Source organism: Pristiophorus japonicus, chromosome 19 (assembly GCF_044704955.1).
Source record: "Pristiophorus japonicus isolate sPriJap1 chromosome 19, sPriJap1.hap1, whole genome shotgun sequence".
Taxonomy (NCBI): Eukaryota; Metazoa; Chordata; class Chondrichthyes; family Pristiophoridae; genus Pristiophorus; species Pristiophorus japonicus.
In genome coordinates this window covers 13507291-13533862 of record NC_091995.1, presented here as the reverse complement: position 1 = coordinate 13533862, position 26572 = coordinate 13507291, and the positions used below count along the sequence as shown (strand labels likewise).

Sequence of the window (26572 nt, the reverse complement as noted above, 5' to 3'; positions counted from 1 at the left end):
GGCGTCCAGAACGAGGTGGGGGGGGGGGGGGGGAAGGGAACTCATTAAATTCTACAATAAATCCTTATTTATACTTCTACAAATAAATCCAACCTGAATAAACATTTATAAGCAAAGAAAAGATTAAATAAACCATCTTCCTACCTGTGTGAAAGTGCTTCAGCCAGGGAGAATTCTGCAGCCGTTCGTTGCCGCTGAGCGGGAAGAGGGGGTGGGGGAGGAGAAAGCCGTTTGTTGCCGCTGAGCGGAGGGGGGGGGAGATGGGAGAAGAGACAGCCATTTGTTGCCGCTGAGCGGGGGGTGGGGGGAGGAAGAGACAGCCGTTCGTTGCCGCTGAGCGGGGAGGGGGGAGGGGGGGGGGGGGGGGCTCAGTGCTGATGGCAATGTGCTTTTATTTAAAAATGTTCAAAAATTAAACAGCTACAAAGAACTACAAAAATGGCCGAGTGCCAATGTATTTTTCACACTGCGCGAACGCTCCAACGCGCACGCGTAGCGTTGCCGGCAGGAAAAAAAACTAATTTAAATGGTACCCGCCCCCTCCCACTTACAAAATCTGTGCGAGTGTAGGCTCCGCCCCCCCTGGGCGCCGCACCAGGCAGGCAAGGAGCTGCAGAACGCTCCAGAATCGCAATTTTTTTTTTTTTTTAGGCGCGAAAAACGGGCGCCCAGCTCGGAGGGGCACCCGTTTTTTTTCGTGTGGAAACTTGGGCCCTCAGTGCTGTTGGGGAGGGAATTCCAAGGTTTTGACCCAGTGACGATGAAGGGACAGCAAGATATTTCCAAGTCAGGATAGTATGTAACTTGGAGGGGAACGTGGAGGTGGTGATGTTCCCATGCGCCTGCTGCCCTTGTCCTACTCGGTGGTCGAGGTCGGGGGTTTGGAAGGTGCAGTTGAAGAAGCCTTGGCGAGTTGCTGAATTGCACCTTGTAGATGGTGCACACTGCAGCCACGGTGCGCCGGTGGTGGAGGAAGTGAATGTTGAAGGCGGTGGATGGGGTGCCAATCAAGTGGGCTGCTTTGTCCTGGATGGTGTCGAGCTCCTTGACGTTGTTGGAGCTGTACACATCCAGGCAAGTGGAGAGTATTCCATCACACTGCTGACTTGTGTCTTGTAGATGGTGGAAAGGCTTTGGGGAGACAGGAGGTGAGACACCCACCACAGAATACCCAGCCTCTGACCTGCTCTTGTTACCATAGTATTTTTGTGGCTGTTCCAGCTAAGAATAGTCTCCTTCTGTGTTGTGATTATATGATTAGTCATAAAGGCCACAGGATGGCTGGTATGGAATCCAGAAGAGTCACATTTGGTGCTTTTGAGAATTTAGGAGTGCTTGATAATGGTACCTGGTGTTTGAATTTGAAAGAGTGCCATTCCCCAGCACTAACATCACTTTTTAAAAACTTCACCAAGTTCCTGTTGTAATATTGCTGCATCTCCTGCTCCGGCATGCCTTCAAAACACTGCTTTAATCCTTTTGCTTAGGCACAACTTCAGAAATCTGTGACCAAACTACAAGCCATGATTGATAAGCGCAATCTAGCGAAAATCAAATACGAGGGCCTGCTGGAGGATATCTTGGTAAGTGACTTTGCCTTGTACAGTACAGAATATTTTGCTCACTGATTTGACTCTGCTTCTTTATGTCGAACTCTTGATACATGTTACATTTCTGTATGTGGTGTTTTAGTGCTGTATCATAGAATCATCATCATAAGCAGTCCCTCGAAGCGAGGATGACTTGCTCCCACGCCAAAAAAGGATGAGTTCACAGGTGTTTAAATGGAGGACCTAATATTCCAGATCCCGGACTACATCGTGAAGGGTGGAAGATGCCTGTGCGTGGATTTTTTTAACGTGTGGTGACCGTTGCACACCAGCCACCACACGGGCTTGAAAGAGCTAGGTCTTGGTCCAGTGGCAAGGATTACCCAAAACTAACTGGAGACCAGCTCTGCTGCACAGACCGAGCGTGCGCACACATCTCAGTGTGAGCTGGCCCGTGCTGCCCCTGGGCCCTCGCCTTTTCTCGATCCCAGATTCACGCCTCTCCTAGGCCCCGGTCACTTCCCTCTACGGACTCTTGCCGCTCCTTCGCCCCTCCTGCTGTGCCTGCCCGCACTGCAGTCAGTGACCTGGCTTCGCAGCCGTCGCTCTCCTGCAGCAGCACGCGCTGCTCCCTGCAGTGGTATGCCGCCGTACGCTGCTCCCTCCAATGGCCCCGACCTGCTGATGGTCTTGCAGGCCGAAACCGCGCCGATTTCCGTACAGCACAGAAGGAGGCCATTCAGCCCATCGAGTCTGCGCCGGCTCTTTCGAAGAGCATTCCCCCCTCCCCTGCTCTTTCCCCATATCCCTGCAAATGTTTCTCCAAGTATTTATCCAATTCCCCTTTGAAGGCTACTATTGAATCTATATCCACCACCCTATCAGGCAGTGCATTCCAAATCCTAACCACTCACTGCATAAAAGAGTTTTTCCTTGCGTCGCCTCTGGTTCTTTTGCCAATCACCTTAAATCTGTGTCCTCTGGTTATTGACCCTTCAGACATTGGAATCAGTTTCTCTTTATTTACTCTATCTACACCCTTCATGATTTTAAACACAGTTTTGGTTAAAAACATTTTCTCAACAAACCTAACCTGAACATGAAGTTGAAAACTTGCTTCCTACGTATTTCTATTAAAAGAGCAAGTAGGGGTTAACTGGTTTTGCTGATGCTATCAAGAACATGGGAATTGCTAAATGAGAAAAGACCAAGGTCCATCTAGTTCACCTTCTAGGTAGTCGCATGGAATAATGCAGCTGTTGGCTATTCCTAGCAATCAGTCTCTCAATTAGTCTACAATAGACGCAGACATGATGCAAGGAAAACTCCAGTGATGGAAAGCTTCGGCCATCATAGGTCCTGTAATGTATTTTCTTCATAAGAACATAAGAAATAGGAGCAGGAGTAGGCCATAAGGCCCTTCGAGCCTGTTCCGCCATTTAATATGATCATGGCTGATCCGATCATGGACTCAAGTCCACTTTCCCTGCCCGCTCCACATAACCCCTTAGTCCCTTATTGGTTAAGAAACTGTCAATTTCTGTCTTAAATTTATTCAATGTCCCGGCTTCTACAGCTCTCTGAATTAGCAAATTCCACAGATTTACAATCCTCTGACAAATCATCAGTTGTCATCTCAGTTTTAAATGGGCGGCCCCTTATTCAAAGATTATGCCCCCTAGTTCTAGTCTCCCCTATCAGTGGAAACATCCTCTCTGCATCCAACTTGTCAAGCCTCCTCATAATCTTATACGTTTCGATAAGACTACCTCTCATTCTTCTGAATTCCAATGAGTAGAGGCCCAACTTTCTCAACCTTTCCTCATAAATCAACTCCCTCATCTCTGGAATCAACCGAGTGAACCTCCTCTGAACTGCCTCCAAAGCAAGTATATGCTTTCTTAAATATGGAAACCAAAACTGTACACAGTATTCCAGGTAGGCCTCATCAATACCCTGTATAACTGTAGCAAGACTTCCCTTTTTTTTATACTCCATTTCCATTGCAATAAAGGCCAAGATTCCATTGGCCTTCCTGATCACTTGCTGTACCTGCATACTAACCTTTTGTGTTTCATGCACAAGTACCCCCAGTCCTGCTATACTGCAGCACTTTGCAATTTTTCTCCATTTAAATAATAACCTCTTTGATTTATTTTCTGCCAAAGTGAATGACCTCACACTTTCCAACATTATACTCCATCTACCAAATTTTTTGCCCACTCACTTAGCCTGTCTATGTTCTTTTGCAGGTTTTTTGCATCCTCCTCACACATTGCTTTTCCTCCCATCTTTGTATCGTTTGCTCATGGGTCCTTTGCTTAAGAATTCATAACAACACATCGCTATTAAGAACAAGTTGGTTTATCAGCAAAAGGTTTAACAATCACACTACACATTACCAGTTCATCCATCAGGCTCACAACCCCCTGCTACATCGTGGATTCCCTGAACCCAACTGGCTGGGATTTTATTTAGTCTTGTGAAGATCACATGATAGCTAAGCCACTCTCACTCAACAGCTCTACAACTATTTTAAGTAAAGCTATAAATCAAGTGCCCCTCTTAAAAGGGGGCACTAGAACTGACAAATTCACAAATTAAACTTTGGACGTAAAACAAATCAAATTAAAATTTGGTTGCCGGGGGTGATGATGCACTCCAGTCCCTCCAGCACCTATCTCTCGCAGAAGGCCACGAGCGTACTGATGGACACCACATGCTCCATCTCCAGGGACGCTCTCTGGCTTGAACTTAACCGTGGAAGAGAGGCAGGCAGTCGGGCTGAACGACCCGCTCGCCCGCCTGCTGCTTGGACCAGTTAATGGCCACCTTAGCCATGCCCAGGAGCAGTCCTACGAGGAGGCCTTCCGACCTGCCCGCTCCCCTACACACAGGATGCCCAAAGATCAGGAGCGTGGGACTGAGGAGCAACCAGAATTTGAGGAGCAGCCCCTTCAAATAATGGAATAGGGGCTTCAACCTCACACATTCGATGTAAATATGGAACACAGACACTTCCAGACAGCAGAAATTACATGCGGCCTGGGAATCCATAAACCATTACACGGGACTGCCCCATGCAACACCCTCCAGGCCAAGTCCCCAATAAATAAAGGGAGGACTCCCGCGTAGAGAGCAGTCTACTAGGGACTGCCGCCCCCTCCGGACGGCAAGATGGTGCGCCATGGCGTGTCCGGACGACAGACTAGGGTGGCAAAGTGGAGAGTGTGCAAGGGCAGCCCGTACAGGAATCTCCTCCGTGCAGATCTGAAAGGCACGGAGGGGATTTCCCGGAGGAAACTCAAGTTGTGAGGCGCCGGCTTCCGAGGGAAGTTTTGGGGCTTGGCGCCAGAGGAATTCCGTCCGGACAGGGGTTAGTTTGGACGGGATCGCCCCACATGCTTGAGCATCCTCGACACACCTAATGGAGTGCTGTTTTTAGCGACTCGATGGCATTGGCCGCACGCTGGACGTCGGCCCAGGATAGGCTCCATGCCAACTCCTCTGGCGCCATCCAGCCCGCTCCTCCGCCATCGAGCAGGTCCCTGACCCTGGTCACCTTGCCAAACGCAGCACTCTCGTCCGCCTGACGCCTAAAACCGCGCTCATGGAGGTACGGATTCCTGAGCACTGGCTCCCGAAGGACAGCCGCCACTCCAGATGGGGAAGAACTGTGCTTGGTGGCAACTTTGTTCCAGACCCTGATGAGTTCCTGGTAAAAGACCCCGTGCCTGGACGGATGCCTCCAGGTTTACAAACAGGAGCTGCATGTCATACATGAGGGAGTACTGCTGGCGGAAGAAATACGTCACTAGCATACACCATCTAGGAGGGTGCTCGATGTGCAGGTATCTCTGCAGGGTCTGAAGACAGAAAGTCGCAGCCCAGATGCTCAAGCACGCCAACGCCTGACCGCCCTCCCTAAGCGGAAGACTCCGAGCCGCAGCAGAGACCCAGTGCTTCCTGTTCCAGAAGAAATCGACCAGCTTCTTCTATATCTTGATGACAAACGCAGGGAGAGGGGTCAATGTGACCACAGAATAGCGGCCACCAGCTGATTTATGACTAGCGCTCGACCCCTGTAGGACAACACTCCGAGCAGTCCTGTCCAGCGCCCTAGGCGAGCGGCGACCTTGGTCTCCAGCTCTTGCCAGTTCGCCGGCCAGGCTTCCTCGGCAGAGCTAATGTGGTCTCCCAGATAGAGGAGATGGGTCGTGCTCCAGGCAAAAGACCGGAACTCCTCCGGCAGGGAGTCTACCTGCCACTGACCCACCAGTTCTTCCAGTTGATCCTGGTGGAGGATGCGGCCGAATAAATCTTCTGGCACTCGCAGGTCAAGGGGATGCGTGACCATGGGGAGCACGTCATCGGCATAAGCCGAGATGACCTCCACGCCCGGCCCTTGCAGAGCCAGTCCCGTCAACCTCTTGCGCAGGAAAGGCTCCACGCATACTGTATATAACTGGCCAAACATGGGGGCATCCCTGGCACACCCCTCTCCCAAAGCAAAGGGGCGCCGTCAAAGACCCGTTAACCTTAATCAGACGCTCCACGGCAGCGTACAAAAGTCAGATCCGGGCAACGAAATGTGTCCCGAACCTGAAAGCGTGCAGAGTTTAGAAGAGGACTTTCCCCTCGAAAGCTGGTCAAGGGCACCGGTCCGCTCCGCCAAGCCTAGTGGAGCGTTCAAATTTTCGCCGGCTTCTGGGCCAACCTTCGGCAGGCCCTCCCACAAAACTCTGCGTGCTTCGTCGCTGGACGGATCCGGAGAGAACAGATCCCCTTAATAGTCTCGGGCTCTGTTACTGATGCCCTCTGGATCCGGGACCAGAGATCTGTCGTCGGCCAGCAACGTCAAGAGCTGCTTACGGACCCACCATCTTTTTTCCAGCGAGTAGAAGGGGAGAGCCGAGGTCCAGGTCCCAGAGGAACCGGGTGCGTGACCTCACGAACGCACCTCTGGACCCGACAAGCTGCAGGTCCTTCAGCGCGGTCTTCTCTTTGTGCTCCGTCCGCAGGGCCAGGTCCTCGACGACTTGACCAAGACGGGTCTTCAGGTCGAGCACCTCCTTCTCCAGGCGCCCCCACCCTGGCCTCCCGCCTCTTGGTCGACCCCCTCGCGTACGCCCCACCATAACTTCAAGGAGCTGAAGCCCCCCCTTCCCCCCCCCCCCCCCCCCCCCACCTTCCTTCTCCAGTTGGTCCAGAATCGACGGAACAAATCCCGGAACCGCTCGTCCTCCAGCAACAGGTTGTTAAAATGCCAGTACGCGGACCTCACCCATGCGTGGAGCGAAGCAAGCTCCGCCCACACCAGGTGGCGGTCCAAGCACGGCACCGGCCGCATAGAAGCTGCCGGAACACAGGAGACGTACGCCCGGGATATATACAGGCGGTCGATTCTGGACCATCCTCTTCCAGATGAGGGGTAAGCCATTTAGGACCGAGATGAGGAGAAACTTCTTCACCCGGAGAGTGGTGAACCTGTGGAATTCTCTACCACAGAAAGTTGTTGAGGCCAATTCACTAAATATATTCAAAAAGGAGTTAGATGTAGTCCTCACTACTAGGGGGATCAAGGGGTATGGCGAGAAAGCAGGAATGGGGTACTGAAGTTGCATGTTCAGCCATGAACTCATTGAATGGCGGTGCAGGCTCGAAGGGCCGAATGGCCTACTCCTGCACCTATTTTCTATGTTTCTAGACCTCACCCAAGTAAAGGTGCTGGAGTCGGGATGGATATTTCGCCAGATGCCCACCAAGTCGAAGGACCCGACCAGGTCCCTCAACTTCTCCATCGCAGCCATGCTCTGCCGGGCACCGAAGCAGTGTCTCGCGTCAAGGGTGCAGTTAAAATCCCTCCCGAGGACAATGCAGTTGCCGACGTCAATGGTGCCTAATAGAGTGGATACTTCTTTGAAGAAGCGCACTTACTGCGCACTGGGCTGAGGGGCATACACGTTTACTAAATGGAGTGGTACGTTCCCCCCCCCCCCAGGCGAACAGTGACATTGAGCAAGCGGCCTGGTTCAGGCTCCTTGACACACAAGATCTCCAGCTGAAAATGTGGGGCCGGCAAGATAGCCACCCCACAAGAAGTGGCGGTGAGGTGGCTCATGCGGACCTCTCCTTGCCATTCCAGGAGCCACGTGGCCTCTTCTCCCGGAACGGTGTAGGATTCTTGCAGGAAGAACACCGCATATTTCCCCTCCCTTGGGAGCGAAAGGTTCTTAAATCTGCGGTCTGCCTCTCTGCCGCTGTTAATGTTGAGGCTGGCTTATGGTTATCTTCATGATGAGCATAGTGCAACCTCGAATTAACCTTACTGTGGATAGGGAGCAGATTTGTATGATGACCTCCACTCCGTCAGCAACCTAGCAAGGAACGTTTTGAGCCGGCGTCTTTTTGGGACAAGGCCCTGTCCGGGCCCATGATTTTGAAGGCGGTGAAGACTGACATGATCAACGCCAGCTGGACTTTACCTCGGCAACCCTGGCATTCTGCCATAAAGTCCCGGAGTTCCTTGGCAGGAATGAGGGGGGACTCAGCGGCAGGCGCGAGGAGATCCACCGGCTCACTGGCGATGGATCTCTAAATCCCCTCCCGTGTCCACCACCGAGCCCCTGTCTTCCTCCCAGGAGGTCACCACTAGCGGCCAGTCCGTCGACCACACAGGGTGCGGCGAACAGCCCCGGCCGCACCATCCAGCCCTACCTCTGTCACGATCCCAACCCCAGGATCGACGGCAAAGGAGTCCCTCCCTGGGCTCCTCCTGGAATGCCCGGTCGGGAAGCGGCAATGGACGGGGGACCCCAGGCACCAGGCTGCATGGAGAAACCGGGCCGAAAAACCTCTCCAATTCCTCCAACACACCCGGCGTCAACGTTCGGGATGGAGATAGGGTTCCTCGCCCTCTGACCCAGTGGGCGGGGGGTTCTTGCGCAGTGTTTTCGACCGGGTCGAACAGATCCTGGTTTGATTGGGTGGACTCGGCCTCTCCAGCCTCGCCTACCTGAGTCCTCGGGACGCTCGACCTGGCGGCGATGTCCTCTTAGCGGCCCCCGCAACAGGCAGGTCTTCTCGCCCCCCCCCCCCCCCTCCCCGGGAAGGTCAAGCTGGACAGCCTTGGCTGTCTCATCCTCCCAAGGGACAGACCTCCCCCCCCCCCCCCCCCCCGCCCCCACGACGCACGTTGGGACCGATTGGTGGGTGACGGACCCGCGCCTGGCATCAACTCCTCCCGCACGGAGGGACCTTGGTCCTCCTCCGTTTCCCCGGATTGGCGCCTCCTTTTTGTGTCCGGAGGGACACGGAGGCAGGGGAACCTCCATGTCTGCATCCACCTCTACTCCCTCCATCTGTGTTTCTTTCCCGTGCCCGAGCCCGACTGCGGCCATCCAACCATCCACAGGAGCAGTTGTGGTCTCGGGCACGAAATGCTCCGTGCTTGCCGGTGGTGTGTTGGGGCCGAGAGTAGTGATGGGGCAGTTTGGCTCACTGAGGGGACTAGCCTTCAGGTGTTTTTTTCTTATGCCGTGCCTTCCTTCCGCGCAGACGCTCTCCCTCTCTTTCCTTCCCAGCCCCCCCCCACCCCCGCAGGAGGCCGTGATGACATTGGTCCCCCGACGACACCCGTGCATCTATGGCACGGATGGTAACTGGGGAGGAATGGCGTCGGCACCAGCCTCGGCTGCTTTAGATGTTTTTGCGGCTTCTAAGGCAGGGCTGTTCTTGCGGACATGCTCCACCTCCTTGCAGGCGTGGCACCGTCCGACGTCCAGAGGACGCAGTAGGCTGTCCCCTCGTGGAGCACTTTAAAGGCCCCTTCCGTTACCGCATCCCGTGCCAGTTGACCAAAAAGCTGGTGGCGGAAGGAGAACACCTGATGGAGGCTGGCCTCCCTGAAGCCGAGCGGAATCGGATTTATCCCCGACCTCACCTCCCCCAGTTGACGTAGGTGGGGGAGGAGGAGCTCACTGGGAACAAAAGGCGGGACGTTTGAGATAACGATCCTCGGCGCGGTGGCCTCGAGACGATGCGCCGGCAGGAAGGTCCCGCCCACCGTGAGCCCCTTACTATCAGGGCCAGGGATACCTCCCACACCGACCTCAGGAAGAACTCCGCTTTCCCGAGGGGCCGGCAACCTCAGCCATTGCCTTCACACACTCCTCGATGATCATGTTGGGGTGAGTGTAGCTCTTGACCCCATTCTTTTTTTTAGTTATGCCTGAATGGTGACTGGGCAGCAGGAGCCACAGCCGTGGCCTTGGCTGCCGCGCGAGCAATAATAGGTCTTTGTTGGCCCCGCCATCGCTGAAGATGGTCTCTCCATATCAGGGTCCCTTTAAGGGCTACACTTATTATGATTACAATTTTACAAATTTGACCATGTCTCAAATTACTCCTATACTGCATTTCAAAATATTGATTTCTGAAAGAAATCTATCTTGTTACATATGATTAAGATAGACATGTATGAAGAAAGATTGGCCTCACCCATCCAGAAATAACTTGTCCAGTCGTCTTGATGGCATCCATCTGTTTCGTAAATGATTTCAGTGTTTTGCCTCCAATATTCTGCCCGAAAGCCCATTGCTCACGTTGATCATTTCACTTTTATGTCTCATTCGCCACCCATTATACCACACGCCTGACAATCCATGCTAGTGAAGCTATTGAACGGGACTGGGGTGTATAATGAGCGATTGATGCGATACTGTCTGTTTTGCATCTGCCACTTATGTCCAATTTCAATCCCATTATTTCTACATCTTCTAACTGGAATTTTACCCCAGAATAAGTCTTCAGAGAGAAAAACAACTTGCACTTATATAGCACCTTTAATGTAGTAAAACGTCCCTAGGCATTTCACAGGAACATGGTTGGACGAATATTTACACCAAGCCACAAGATATTAGGACAAGTGATCAATACCTTGGGCAAAGAGGTAAGTTTTAAGGAACATCTTAAGGGAGGAGAGAGAAAGAGGCGGATAAGTTTAGGGAGGGAATTCCAGAGCTTGGGGCCTCTGCAGCTGAAGGCACGGCCGCCACTGGTGGAGTGATTCAAATCAGGGATGTACAAGAGGCCAAAGTGGAGGAACAAAGAGTTCTCGGAGGGTTATAGGCCTGGAGGAGGTTAGAGAGGGAGGACGGGTGAGGCCATGAAGGGATTCGAATGTGAGGATACAAATTGAGATGTTTGTGGAGTGGGAGCCAATCTAGGGTCAAAGAGCACAGGGTGGTGGGTGAACGGGACTAGGTGCGAGTTGCGATACGGGCAGCAGAGTTTTGGATGAGCTTAAGTTGGTTTAAGGTGGGAGTCTAGCCAGGAAAGTCTGGCGATGACACCAGCATGGACGAGGGTTTTGGCAGCAGATGAGGTGAGGCAAGGGCAGAGACGGGCGATGTTACGGAGGTGGAAATAGGCGGTTTTGGTGGTGAGCAGAGTTGGGGTCAAATAGCACGCCGAGATTGCAAGCAGTCTGATTCAGCATCAGACAGTAGCCAGGAAGGAACCGGTGGCTAGGGAACGGAGTTTGTGGCGGGGACCAGAGACGCTGGCTTCGGTCTTCCCAATATTGAGTTGGAGGAAATGTTTTTTTTTTTAAACGGATAAAAACACCGCCTTTGGGGAAGTAAATCACAGCCAGGAATACTTTTGAGGTAACAGTGAATTGTATGTGTGTGTGTGTGTGTGTGTGTGTGTGTGTGTGTGTGTGTGTGTATGTGTTTTTTAAAGATGAACCTTACTAACTGCATTTATTACCTTGGGCCTAGAATATGACCCAGAATATAGTGGACAGCATCAAAAAAAGCTTTGAGGAGCTCCACAGTTTCCTTTACAAGGAGGAGGCTGCTCTGCTCCAGCAGCTGAAAGCAGAGGTGAACCAACAGAGCATACAGCTGCAGGGGAAGATCGACCAGATCCCCAGGGATTTATCTTCGCTGGATGCCAGCATCAAGGCGATGGAGGAGGAAATAAATCATCAGGACAGCATTGCCTTTCTACTGGTAAATCAGTCTCCGTTTTCTCTCTTCCCCCATCCGCCCCCCCCCCCCCCCCCCCCCCACCGTGGAAGATTCTACCGGTCTGCCATCGGCCATTGCAGAGAGTCACCGCAGCCACCACAGAATTAATTCACCGGAGATTGGCACCGACTTGTGCTGCGGTGCAGTCCGTCCTCACTATCTCACCCCAGAGGCCATTCGTTAGCTGTGAGCCTGATTTAGGGCGTGGGGGAGAATCCAAAACTGCGGGGGCCATCCATATAGGCTGGTCACTAAATCCAATAAAGGAATTCAGGAGAAACTTCCTTACCCAGTTGGCCCGAATGGTCTGTTTCTGTGCTGTGAATTCTGTGTCATTCTATGGTGGGATAGTCAACTGTGGCGGACATCGTAGCCGATTCTCATTCGCTCCTCGGCTAATGTTTTCCAGCAGGAGTCACCGGATAGTGACTCGGAGTGGGAATACAGTCCGATATGTCTTCCCTCTCCCACGCTCCCTTGCTATCAACCGCAGGCTCTCTTGCTTCTGCTTGGCTGATATTGGCCATCTCTGGACGGACTAAGGGGTCGAACCTGCAACCTTCCTGCCGTGTATTGCAAAGGATTTGACTGGGTAGACGTAGAGAAAATGTTTCCACTTACGGGTGAGGACAGAACTAGGGGCCATAAATATAAGCTAGGCACTAAGAAATCCAACAGGAAATTCAGCTGACATTCTCACCACTGTGTAATGTGTGGAACTCGTAACCAATGTTCCCTCTAAATTTTGTTTCGTGTGCGGTCCCTTTAAATTTGCTGCGTGTTCGCGCATGCGCTGCATCTTTACCAGTGGCAACAGCTGGTGAATGGCCTTCGCGGGACTTCCCGATTGGTGCGTAACTGTGGGGGAAGGTTGCTTGCTACCACATAGTCATCGTTGTAGGCAGTCCCTCGAAGCGAGGATGACTTGCTTCCACGCCAAAAAGGGATGAGTTCACAGGTATTTTAATGAAGGACCTAATATTCCAGATCCCAAACTACATCGTGAAGGGTGGAAGATACCTGCGTGTGGATTTTTTCTACGTGTGGTGGCCGCTGCACACCAGCCACCACACGGGCTTGACAGAGCTAGGTCTTGGTCCAGTGGCAAGTAATACCCAAGACTAACTGGAGACCAGCCCTGCTGCACAGACCGAGCGCGCGCGCACACATCGCAGTCTGGGCTGGCCCGTGCTCCGCCCCCCTGGGCCCACTCCTCTCTTGGGTCCCGGTCACTTCCCTCTCCGGACTCTTGCCGCTCCTTCTCCTGCTGTGCCTGCCCGCACTGCAATCAGTGACCTGGCTTCGCACTGCTCCCTGCAGTGGTATGCTGCCGCACCTGCTCCCTCCAATGGCCCCGGCCTACTGATGGTCTTGCAGGCTGGGACCGCACCAATTTCCGGGCCGGGCTGCCGCGCGCTGCTCCCTCCAATGGCCCTGGCCACCAAATAAAGAAGTTGAGGCAACTAGCACAGATACATTTCAGGGGCAGCTAGATAAACACGAGGGAGAAAGGAATAGAAGGATATGTTGATGGGGTGAGATGAAGTCGGGTGGCACAGACCAGTTGGGCCGAATGGCCTGTTTCCGTCCTATAAATACTATGGAATTAATTTACAGATGCAATAAAAGTGCCAGAAAAAACCAGAAGGACTTGTTTGAGATGAAATTCCTGAACATTGACTTCACTTACCTTGTGTAAAAAAATGTATCTTGTGTAGTTGTACTTCTATTCTAATTTATTTTTTTGTTTTCACAGAATCTGAAAGAAACACAGAAAAGGTAATGAATTCTAGCTCCATATTGCTGCACGTTTGAAACACCACGAGCAACGAGATTCTAGCTTTATTAGTGTTCAGTTAGATAGTTTTACTGCCTAACTCTTAACTGTCAGTACAAAGACTTCATAAAGCTACCATTGGCCAATTACGTCATATCCGTTAGCTGCTATCTGCGCAGTTAATTTGTCCACCTTATTCCGAATACTCCTCGCATTGAGGCACACAGCCTTCAGGCTTGTCTTTTTAACACCTTTGCCCCTTTAGAAGTTTGCTGTAATGTGGCCCATTTTGCTTTTTGCCTTGGGTTTCTCTGCCCTTCACTTTTACTTTTTTTTCTTTCTATCTTTTGCTTCTGCCCCCATTCTACTTCCTTCTGTCTCCCTGCATAGGTACCCATCCCCCTGCAATATTAGTTTAACCCCTCCCCAACAGCACTAGCAAACACTCCCCCTAGGACATTGGTTCCGGTCCTGCCAATGTGCAGACCGTCCGGTTTGTCCTGATCCCACCTCCCCCAGAACTGGTTCCAATGTCCCAGGAATTTGAATTCCTCCCTTCTGCATCACTCCTCAAGCCACGTATTCATCTGAGCTATCCTGTGATTCCTACTCTGACTAGCACTGGTAGCAATCCTGAGCTTACTACTTTTGAGGTCCTACTTTTTAATTCAGCTCCTAGCTCCCTAAATTCGTCTTGCAGGACCTCGTCCTGTTTTTTACCTATATGCACCATGACAACTGGCTGTTTACGCTCTCCCTTCAAAATGTCCTGCACCTGCTCCAAGACATCCTTGACCCTTGTACCAGCGAGGCAACGTACTATCCTGGAGTCTCGGTTGCAGCCACAGAAACGTCTATCTATTCCCCTTACAATAGAATCCCCTATCACTATAGCTCTCCCTCTCTTTTTCCTGCCCTCCTGTGCAGCAGAGCCACCCACAGTGCCATGGACTTGGCTGCTGCTGCCCTCCCCTGATGAGTCATCCCGTTCAACAGTACCCAAAGGGGTGTATCTGTTTTGCAGGGGGATGACCGCAGGGGACCCCTGCACTACCTTCCTTCCACTGCCCTTCCTGTTGGTCACCCATCCCCTATCTGGCTGTGTAACCTTTACCTGCGGTAAGAGCAACTCACTAAACGTGCTATTCACGTCATTCTCAGAATCGTGGATGCTCCAGAGTGAATCCACCCGCAGCTCCAGTGCCGCAATGCGGCCTGTCAGGAGCTGCAGCTGGATGCACTTCCCGTATATATAGTCGTCGGAGACACTGGAAGCGTCCCCGACTTCCCACATACAGGAGCAGCATAACACGTGTCTGAGGTCTCCTGCCGTGACTTAACCCCTAGATTCACTTAATTTTGCAACAATAATGCTAAAGGTTACTTACTGATAAAGAAAAAGAAAAAACTACTCGCCAATCACTTACCATCTTGGTTGTGATGTCACCTTTCGATTTCTTTCTACTTTTTTGCCTTCTCTCCCTGCTGCAGCTGCACCAGCTGTCCTTTATAGGCCGCTCCGACTGCCACCGCCTCTAGACTGCCGCTGGGCCTTTATTGGCCAACCAACGTCCCCGAACCTCTTGCTGTGACATCACACTTCATTTTCTTTTCCTCCCAGGTCGGGGAGTCAGCGCTGGTGGGGGAAAAAAAGACAAAGCAACAACGCCTGCTCCCACTTGCCTGAACTCTCCCACTTACCAAACTCTTACCTTTGCACTCTGACCTGCCACTGCACTCCAAGCAAGACTGCACCAAGCCCCCTCTTTTTATACTGTTCCTGGCTGACTCACCACTGGCCTGTTTAGGGAACCAGTTTTTACTAGCTGTCCAATTAATTAAGTTAGCTTGTTTGTTTGTCTCTGGTTAAGCCTACAAGAATCCTATCTGTTTAATATTGCAGTTTTACTTAAACTTGTAATCTTATTTTACCTTTAGAAGCTATTAGAAATTGTCACTAGTAATTTACACCAACCTTGGAATGGTTTAAAAGGGATTAACCCTTAAAGTTCTCCCACTTTCCAAACTCTTGCCTTTGCACTCTGACCTGCCTCTGCACTCCGCTGTACACTGGCTACTGGGATTTGCAATATATTCCAGGGTACTTGACTTTTAGAAAAGATAGGCAAAATGGAAAAGCGGGTGGCGGGTGCAGCCCTGATAGAGGTAAAGACAATAGTGTGAAAGAATTTTCCCCCTAAAAATCAGGAAGTAGGATCAGTATGGGTGGAGCTAAGAAATAACAAAAGGGCAGAAATACTGGTGAGAGTAGATAATAAGTTCCCCGACAGTAGTTACAGTGTGAGAGTATAAATGAGGAAATTAGAGGATCATGTAAAAACGCTAATGCAATAATTGTGGGGGACTTTAATCTTCATATGCACTAGGCAAACCAAATTTACAAGTAGCTTGGAGGGCTAATTTATGGAATGCATTTGAGACAGTTTTCTAGAACAATATGTTGAGGAGCCAACAAGGGAACAGGCTATTTTAGATCTAATATTGTGTAATGAGAGGGGGTTAGTTAGCAATCTTATAGTAAAGGATCCTGTAAAGAAAAGTGATCATATTGAGTTTGTGACGTGGTTAAATACGAAACTAGGGCCTTACTCGCCTCGGAGTCAGAAGGTCGTGGGTTCAAGTCCCACTCCAGGGACTTGAGCACACACATCTAGGCTGACGTTCCAGTGCAGAGCTGAGGGAGTGCTGCACTGTCGGAGGTGCCATCTTTCGGATGAGATGTTAAACCGAGGCCACGTCTGCTTTCTCAAGTGGACGGAAACGATCCCCTGGCACTAGTTCAAAGAAGAGTAGGGGAGTTACCCCGGGTGTCCTGGCCAATATTGATCCCTTAAAAAACATAAAAACAGTTTATCTGGTCATTATCACATTGCTGTTAGTGGGAGCTTGCTGTGCGCACATTCGCTGTCGCGTTTTCCACATTACAACAGTGACTACACTCCAAAAGTACTTCATTGGCTTTGAGATGTCCGGTGGTCGTGAAAGGCACTGTATAAATGCAAGTCTTTTTCTTTCTTTCTTAAATTTAAACAAAGCCAATTATGTAGGTATGAGGGGCGAGTTGGCTAAGATAGATTGAGAAACTAAATTAAAAGATATGAAGGTAGATGAGCATTGGCAAACATTTAAAGAAATAAGTTATAATTCTCAACGAATATGCAATCCCTTGAGGAATAAAATGCCACTGGAAAAGTGGTACAGCCATGGGTGACTAGAGAAGTTAAGGATAGTAATCAAGAGGGCCACAATGTTGCCAGAAAGAGTAGTAAGCCTGAGGATTGGGAGGGTTTGTTTGACAATCAGCAAAGAATGACCAAAAAATTGATAGAGGGAGAAAATAGAATACGAGAGTAAACTAACAAGAAATATAAAAGCAGATTGTAAGAGCTTTTACAAGTATGTAAAAAGGAAGAGATTAGCAAAAGTAAGCGTGGGTTCCTTAGAGGCAGAGACAGGAGACATTGCAATGGAGAATAAGGAAACGGCAGAGACTTTAAGCAAATATTTTCTACCTACAGTAGAAGACAAAAAACATACCAAAAATAGCGGGGAAGCAAGGGTCTAATGAAAGTGAACTTATAGTAATTAATATTAGTAAAGAAAAAGTACAGGATAAATTAATGGGAGTAAAAGCCGATAAATCCCCAGGACCTGATGGCCTGCATCCTAACGTTTTAAAATGTAACATGCTGCCACATAATTATATTACTGTACAGTCCTCCAAAAACACAACACTCCTCTCCAAATAGAGGTGGCTATAGCAAACAAACAATCTAGAAAGAACGAAGGAACTTGCATTTCTATAGCGCCTTTCATGACATCAGGACGTCCCAAAGTGCTTTACAGCCGATGAAGTACTTTTGAGGTATAGTCACTGATGTGATTTTGGAAACGTGGCAGCTAATTTGCACACAGTAAGACCCCACAAACAACCATGAGATATTGACCAGATAATTGTTTTTTAATTGAAATGATGTTGGTTAATGACAACAAAGTTTGACTTTTATTTTGTTGCCAGTTTTCTGACTCCTTAAATCTGTTGCTGGCAGCAGACCTTCAGTACCTCGCCCAAACGGACAACCTTAATGAGGAGACCTCTCAGAAGTTAGGGATCTAACAGTTTTTAAGTACAGGGGCAGAAAAGGGAGGAAAGAACAACAGGGAGGGTCTGTGAAGAAGAGCAGAACTTCTTCACCCCAGTGATGTCCAGTGATACCCAATGTTAACTATGTATACATTTACTTGTGTATACATTTTGTTAACTCCTTGAACCACTTGTTTCCAAAATGGTTATTGTGTGGCATACCCCTTCAATTTCGCTTAACAGGTTTTAATTTTTGCCTTGTCTTAACTTTCCCCTCCTTATTTATATCAATACTTGTTCATCAAGGCCATTGATGATGCACATTGAAACATCCATGCATTATAGTGGGTCCATTAACCCTTTCATTCTACCCCTCCACGGAAGCACATTATATACGTAAGGAAGGATATACTTGTCATAGAGGGAGTGTAACGAAGGTTGTCCAGACTGATTCCTGGGATGAGGGGATTGTCCTATGACGAGAGATTGAGTAGACTAGGCCTATATTCCCTAGAGTTTAGAAAAATAAGAGGTGATCTCGTTGAAACATACAAAATTCTTAAAAGACTTGACAGGGTAAATGCAGGGAGGATGTTTCCTCTGGCCGGGGAGACTAGAACCAGGGGTCACAGTCTCAGAATATGGGGTCGGCCATTTAGAACTGAGATGAGGAGAAATTTCTTCACTCGGAGGATGGTGAATCTTTGGAATTCTCTACCCCAGAGAGTTATGGAGGTTCAGTCATTGAGTATATTCAAGATAGAGATCGATAGATTTTTGGATATTAAGGGAATCAAGGATATGGGGACAATGCAGCAAAGTGGAGTTGAGGTCGAAGATCAGCCATGATCTTATTGAATGGCGAAGCAGGCTCAAGGAGCCGAATAGCCTACTCCTGCTCTTAATTCTTATGTTCTTATCTTATGTTGTTAAATGTCCAATAGTTTTTGGATACTAAGGGAATCGAGGGATATGGAGATAGGGTGGGAAAGTGGAGTTCAGGTAGAAGTCAGCCATGATCTTATTTGAAGCAGGCTTGAAGGGCTATATGGCTTACTGCAATGTTCCCATGTTCCCGTTCAGCTGCACAGCAGTCTGGAGATCCCCGTGCAGCCCTCTTACCGGCTTTACAATGGAAAAATCGCGCATAAGTGGAAATTTGATTGGGCTGCGCAGCTCGTTAAAGGGGCCATGCACCCAAATAATTTTTTAGAGGGAACATTGGCCTACTCCTGCTCCTATTTTGTATGTTCATATGTAAAAGTGCTTCACACTGTGTCAGCAAGGCTTTTTAAGAGGACAATGAGATGAATGACCAGTTACTCCCTTTTGGTGGTATTTGTTGAGGGTTGAATGTTAGCCAGGACACGAAGAAATTCCTGCCTTCAACAGTGTCATAAAATGTTTAACAACCACAGCACCTCCCAACACCCATGGAAGGACAAGGGTAGCAGCAGGTGTGTGGGAACACTTATCGCCTCCAAGTCGTACACAATCCTGAATTGGAAATAGGTTGGTGTGCCTTCATCGTCGCTTTTTCAAAATCCTGGAACTCGCTTCCCAACAGCACAGTGGGAGCACCTTCACCACACGGACTGCAGCGGTTCAAGAAAGTGGCTCACCACCATCTTCTCGAGGGCAACTAGATATGGGTAATAAATGGTGGCCTTGCCAGCAATGCTCATATCCCCAAAATGAATTGTTAAAAATGAACAGGGAAAGGTGCATATCTGACAGTGAAGCACTTCCTCAGTACGGCACTGGACCGTGAGAATTATGTGCTGAAGTTCTGGAGTAGGGTTTCAATCCACAACCATCTAACTTGGAGAGAAGAGGGCTACTAACTGAGACAAGCTGACATGCTCAGTGAGTTTCCTGTCCCGGACATGCTGAGCACGTAGCTTTGGGGTATTGACCTCCTCCTTCTCTGTCCCCCCCCCCCCGATGAGTCTCCCAGTATCCATTTTGAACAGTACTAGTAAAGGACTGAGTATAGGTTCATTCCTCCAAATGTGTTGCATGATCTGGAAGAACCTTTGCCATAAGAAGGGTGAGTTAAGAAGAAATTTTTTTCAGCTGAAACTTTGAGCAGATGGAATAGGTTGCTACAAGTGGCTATTGAAGCTCAGTTATTCCAATTGAAAGGGAATTAGATGAGCATTTTGAAGAGGAAAAGTATTAAAGGGAGTGGGAACATTGAAGTAGAGTAGATGACTTTGCGTTGTTTTTTAATTCGTTTTGAGATGTGGGCGTCGCTGACAAGGCCGGCATTTATTGCTCAACCCTAATTGCCCTTGAGAAGATGGTGTGAGCCGCCTTGAACCTCTGCAGTCCGTGTGGTGAAGGCACTCCCACAGTGCTGTTTGGGAGGGAGTTCCAGGATTTTGACCCAGGCACTATGAAGGAACGCTGATATATTTCCAGGTCAGGATGATGTGGAACTTGGAGGGGAACTTGCAGGTGATGATGCCCTTGTCCTTCTAGGTGGTAGAGGTTGTGGGCTTGGGAGGTGCTGCTGAAGAAGTTGTGGTGGATTGCTGCAGTGCATCTTATATATGGTACACATTGCAGCCACGGTGCGCTGATGTTTGGGGGGGGGGGGGGGGGGGGAGTGAATGTTTAATGTGGTGGATAGGGTGCCAATCAAGCGGGCTGCATTGTCTTGGATGGTGTCGAGCTTCTTGAGTGTTGTTGGAGCTGCACTGATCCAGGCATTGAAGCTAGCAGCAGCACTGCATGATGGGTGAATGACCTCTTCAATGTCAGCTTGGCTCAGTTGGCAGCACTCACCTCTAAGTCAGAAGGTTGTGGAGTGAAGCCCCACTTCAGGTCTTGAGCACATTTTGTAAGCTGACACTTAAACACAGTACTGAGGGGCCTGCTACGCTGGGGGAGGTGCTGACCTTCAGATGAGATGTTAATCCGAGGCCCCTTATCTGCCGATTCTTGAGTGTAGCTCTGGAATTCCCTGTCTAAACCTCTCTGCCTCGCTCTCCTCCTTTTAAGATGCTCATTAAAACCTACCTCTTTGACCAAACTTTGAGTCACCTACCCTAATTTCTCCCTATGTAACTCGGTGTCAAAGTCTTTGTCTCATAATCCTCCTGCGTCTTGGGACATTTTACTTCGTTAAAGGCGCTGTGTAAATAAAAATTGTTGCTGTGTAAACGATTCCATGGCACTATTTAACAAAATGTAGGCAGTTCTCCTGGTGTCCTGGGCAACATTTTTCCCTCAATCAATACCGCCAGCAATAGATTATTAATCATCGTGTTTGTGGGATCTTGGTGCGTGCAAATTGGTTCTCACATCTGCCCAAGGTGACTACACTTCAAAAGTAATTCATTAGTTGTGGATAGGTTGTGACATATTGAATATATGAAAGGTGTGACGTAAATGTAAGTTCATTCTTTCTCTTCTGCGCTGAGATTTCAAAGATTGATTCGATGAAATGCGGCCCCAATTATCATAGAAACTTACAGCATAGAAGGAGCTTATTCAACTCGTTGTGACTGTGCTGGCTCTTTGAAAGAGCAGTCGTGCTTAGTCCCTCCCCCCGCTTTTTGTCTGTAACCCTGCAAAATTCCTCGTCCTCAAGTACCCGTCCAACTCGCTTTTAAAATTATTTATGGGATCGGCTTCCACCACCTTTTTACGGTGGAGTGTTCCAGATCCCGCCAACTGAGTGGGGAAAAAATTCTCCCCTTCTGCCCTCTAGATCTTTAGCCAATGATTTTAAATCAATGGCCCCTGGTTATTGATCCACTTGCCAGAGGGAACAGCCCTTCGCTATCTACTTTATCAAAATCTCTCCTCATCTTGAAAACCTCCATCAGGTCACCTCTTAACCTTCTCTGTTCCGAGGAGAACTTTTCCATCCTCATAACTGAAGTCCTTCATCCCTGATAAAGCTCCTGATAAACAATTATGCGTCTCTATTGGGTCTATCGGTTTACCGATCGATACTTTATGCTGGGCCAGTGGCGCTTTTAACTATGACAACTGCGCCACCTGTAAATAAATGGTTCTAATTTTCACTCTTTTATTTTCTAAATGTAGAGCGAAGATTTGTGTGCCTCCCTTGGAGCATGTATCCGTGAAAGTAAAGCCAGAGAACTACCTGGGTCCTCTGCAGTACTGGACTTGGAAAAATATGTTCAAGATCTTAGACCCAGGTGAGTCAATGGGTAGATTTTCATCTTAACTGTCTGGACAGTAATCTGGCGGGGGGGTGGGGGGGGGGAAGGAAGAACGGGGGGTGGGGGGGGGGGGGGAAAGAGAGTGGATTGCATGCCTTTTATTAGAACTCTCCTGATTTTCATTCCATTGAAATCAGTGGAATGAAAAGTCAGCGAGGGTTCCTGCCCCTGACTGCTGTCCAGTGGTCCTTGCTACAAAGGGGTGATCTAATTAAAGTATTTAAGATAATTAAAGGAGTTGATAGGGTAGATAGAAGCTATTTCCTTTGGTGGGGCAAGTCCAGAACATGGGGCGGGGGGTGGGGGGGACCATAAAAATTAGAGCTAGTCCATTCAGGGCTGATGTCAGGAAGCACGTCTTCACACAAAGGGTTGGTGAAAATCTGGAACACTCTTCATCCTAAAGCTGTTGAGTCTGGGGGGGTCAGTTGAAAATTTCTGAAGCTGAGATTGATGCATTTTTGTTGGGTAAGAGCATTAATGATTACAGAACCAAGGTGGATAGATAAAGTTAAGATACAGATCAGCCATGATCTAATTGAATGGCACAACAGGCTCGAGGGGCTGAATGGCCGCCTACTCTACCGATGCATGTCCAGCGAAGACATGATGAGGCTTGGCTGTGATTTTGTTTTGCCCTGCACACACACTGGATAGGCTGCTGATGTACACTGTCTAAATTCTCACATGGAGAATGGACACTTGGGTTAAGGGTAATGGAGACTGGCTGGGGCTTGTGGAACTGCGCTCTAGCAAGAGTAATTGCCCTTTAGGTGTGGCTCAGTGGGTAGCACTCCCGCCTTTGCGACAGAAGGTTATGGGTTCGCCTCCCACTCCAGAGACTTGAGATCAAGAATCTAGGCTGACGCTCAAAGTGCAGTACTGAGGGAGCATTGCAGTGTTGGAGTTGCTGTCTTTCGGATGAGATGTTAAACCAAGGCCCCGTCTGCTCTCTTGTGGCAGTGTGGGGGGGGGGGGGGGGGGGGGTAAATGCATGGCACTATTTGGAAGAAGAGCAGGGGTGTTCTCCCTGGTGTCCTGGCCAGTATTTGTCTCTCAATCAACATCACACCAAAAAAAAAAAAACCACAATTATCTGGTCATTGTCACATTGCTGGCTGTGGGATCTTGCTGTGCGCACATTAGCTGCCGCATTCCCTACATTGCAACAGCGACTGCATTTCCAAAGTACTTCGTTGGCTGTAAAGCGCTTTCGGACCATGCTGAGGTTGTGAAAGGCGCTATATAAATACAAGTCTTTCTTTCCGAGGAAGAGAGAAAACGGGCCAATTTTTGTTGACATGTCTACACTAATATTGACAGCAGTAAAGCAACTAATTTTTGTTTTTAATATGTCTTGATGCGTTCTAATGTTGGGTGATCTTTACAGGTCTGTCGAATCTGACCTTCAACCCTGCCACTGCCTGCTCCCACCTCTCCCTCTGCGGTCCGACCAGAGTGAGGTACAACGAGAAACCCAAGGTTGTCCCCGACACCCCGGAGAGGTTCAACGTCGCCGCCTTCATCCTGGGCTCCGACGGGTTCACGTCGGGGAAGCGCTACTGGCAGGTGGACGTGGGGGATGGCAAAGATTGGAGCGTGGGCATCGCCAAGGAGTCCATCAGCCGGAAGGGCGACCTCCGCCAATCGCCCAAGCACGGCTACTGGACCATATACCGGGAGAAGGACACCTTTGGAGCCTTCCTCGTCCATCCAAAAGTGATCGAGGTGAAGGGCAGTCCCACCCGGATTGGGGTCTACCTGGACTACGAAGGAGGCCGGGTTTCCTTCTACGATGCGGATATCTTTTCCCATCTCTTCACCTTCCATGCCACCTTCACTGAGAAGGTCTATCCTTTCTTTTATCCCGGCTTGAAGGTGGCCAAGAGCAATAGTGGGATGTTGAGAATACAGCACCTGTACTTGTGAATAACCAGTGGGGAGGTGGGAATTGCATGTGGGGGCCACTTCCACCAGCAGCTTCTTGGACGGGTTTTTCTTCTCTCTTCTTCCCCCCCCCCAACACCGTCTCTCGCCTTCCTGCCCAGATCTCAGATCTCCTGAAGGTTCTGATTCTCCCTGGGGTGGTGGGGGTGTGGGTTCCACCAATTTCCTAGCCCCAAAGAGGGTTCATTCTTCCTCTGATTCCAGAGAGATGCGTTCGCAGTCAGTTCAACCAGGATGGATATTTCTTTTTTTTTTTAAAAAAAGAAAATGTTCTGGATTTACTGCAACGTGTGACCCCCTCCCGACTCCACCATCTCCAAGGCACAAGTCAGGAGTGTGATGGAACACTCTCCACTTGCCTGGATGAGTGCAGCTCCGACAACACTCAAGAAGCTCGACACCATCCAGGACAAAGCAGCCCGCTTGATTGGCACCCCATCCACCGCCTTCAACATTCACTCCCTCCACCACCAGTGCACCGTGGCTCCAGTGTGTACTATGTATAAGATGCACTACAGCAACTTGCCAATGATTCTTCGACAGCATCTCCCAAACTCATGACCTCCACCACCTAGGGCAAGGGCAGCAGGCGCATAGGAACACCATCACCTGCAAGTTCCCCTCCAAGTCGCACACCATCTTGACTTGGAAATATATCGCCGTTCCTTCATTGTGGCTGGGTCAAAATCCCTGAACTCGCTCTCCAACAGCACTGAGAGCAACTTCACCACACGAACTGCAGCAGTTCAAGGCGGCGGCTTACCACCACCTTCTCGAGGGCAATTAAGGACGGGCAATAAATGCCGGCCTTGCCAGCGAAGCCCACATCCCAGAAACGAATTAAAAAGAAACAGCACAGACCCGACGGACAAGAGAAGGCCTCCTTCTGTTGGGGTTACTGGCAAACAATGAGGAGTGGAAAGCATGGTTCACTTTTATCTCTTCCGCCAAACCTCAGTCCAAGGGCATTGACCAGCTATCTCAGCACAGATCAGAGATCAAAGTGCATAGAATTTTACAGCACTGAAACAGGCCATTTGGACCAAGCTGTTCATGCCGGTGTTTATGCTCCACACAAGCTTTATCTCGCCATATCCTTCTATTCCTTCCTCCCTCATCTACTTATCTCGCTTCCCCTTAAATGCATCTATTCCATTCGCCTCAACCACTACTTGTGGTAGTGAGTTCCACGTTCTCGCCTTTCTTGGAGTCTTTGTTGTCTTTATAGCTCAGTATCACGGTGGGTGGGGGGGGGGGGGAGGAGAAAGAGTGGGGAAATGCACTGCGTCTGTGTAACTGGTTAGTGGAGATATCGCACAAATCAACCACTTTGCTGTGAACAGCATTAGAATTCTGTGATCCGTATGAACTGCTGAAAAAATAATTTATAGCGGGTGCGCCTGTGCGAATTCAAATTGCCCGCTGTACGCGATGGCCGGTATAATGTGGCCGCACCATTACAATACTCTGCTACAGGGGTTCTCAACTGGGGGGGGAGGGAGGTCCACACGACGGTTTCAAGGAGCCCGCCAGCCAATTGGTGTGAGAAGGCGGAACCCTCCCGACGCACGTCAGTGGCTGGACAGGCCAGCCAATCACACAGTTGCCATTAGCATTCGGTGACAGTGCAGCTGCCTGCCTGCCGGCAAGGTCGCTGGGGCGAAGGAGCAGTGTGCAGTGGGAGTGAGGCCCAAGGCGGGTTTTGGACAGTCAAAGGCAAATGTTTGTCAGCACGCAATCCTGGCCAGTAACAAGCGTAGTTTTAACTCTTCAGCTTACACCCTCTGCCCAGCAGCCTGATTGTAATGTTATCAAGCCCAGAACTTCAGTAATCTTCTGATTACAGTACCTGCAATAGGAAATGCACAGCGGCAACATTCTCCTTTAAAGCTTAGTAATTGAATTGTTTTAGTCACACTCCATACTGTCTGCGCCCCACGGGTGCTTCATTAAAGGTGCAGTACTACCTGTCTTGCTATTGCTACCGGCTAGAAATTGAAGGCCATGAATAATGCCCACCCATGATCATTTTTCTCAGTTAAATATTACAGATGTATATTTAATCACGGGTACAGGATTCTTGTATACATATATTAAAAATCTTCATGAAAGAAGGAGCATGCATGTTTTCATGTATGCTTCAAATTGAATGTTATCCATGATTTGGAAAAAAATAAATAACCTCCTCATCGATGGTCTCTTTAACCTGCAGCGCTCTGAACCTCTCACACAGCTGGCTCACTGGCTGTTCAATGGGGGAAAACCGTGCATGTGTGGTATTTTGAATGGACCGTGCACACACACACACACACACACACATGAACACTGCTCAACCCTCCCTCATTTCCCCACACACCCCGCCCCTGCCCCCCAGTCCAACAATTATGTCATTTGGTGAACTAGGAACCAGCAATAGGGGATTGTTTCCTGCTCGGCTCACAACAGCTCACTGGTAAATTTTCAGGGGCTTGCGAACTTGGATTTCAGGAAAATGCCTCATTTGTGTAACCTCTGTGCCTTAGTTGATTCAATCCTGTGATTATTTCACCTTTTTAAAATATCATTAAAGACCTTGCACTCGCTTATACAGAAAACATACTTGGGTTGTGTTATAGGGGAGCCCGTGGAATTTTTATAACGTGGGAGGGCGGGCCTGTAAGCAAAAAGGTTGAGAACCCCTGCTCTACTATGTATCAAGAAAGTTCCTTCTGTGACCTGACCTTGTCCTCAGTTATTTCCACGCTGCTCCATTTTAAGTACTTACCCAATTCTCATTTAAAAGTTATTACTGAATCTGTTTCTCCCACACTTTTTCAGGCAGTAAATTTCAGATCACAACTTGCTGCGTTTTTTTTTTTAAATATTCTCCTTTCCCACACTCTGGATATTTTTACAAATTATCTTAATTCTGTGTCCTCTAGTTACCAACCCTCCTGCCAGTAGAAATAGTTTTGCCCAAT

General features: G+C 49.3%; 1 protein-coding gene across 3 annotated transcripts in view; it reads left to right on the top strand.

The window, feature by feature from the left end:
- Positions 1 to 24849, top strand: part of LOC139229724 (zinc-binding protein A33-like) — a 38936-nt gene extending 14087 nt beyond the window's left edge. For all 3 annotated transcript variants that reach the window (XM_070861268.1, XM_070861271.1, XM_070861270.1), the window contains 5 exons: positions 1488 to 1583; positions 11333 to 11566; positions 13341 to 13363; positions 21526 to 21641; positions 23056 to 24849. In XM_070861268.1, coding sequence (XP_070717369.1) covers positions 1488 to 1583; positions 11333 to 11566; positions 13341 to 13363; positions 21526 to 21641; positions 23056 to 23594 — 1008 coding nt within the window. In that variant the 3' untranslated portion in view covers positions 23595 to 24849. The remainder of the gene's footprint in view (positions 1 to 1487; positions 1584 to 11332; positions 11567 to 13340; positions 13364 to 21525; positions 21642 to 23055) is intronic.
- The last annotated feature ends 1723 nt before the right edge of the window (positions 24850 to 26572 follow it).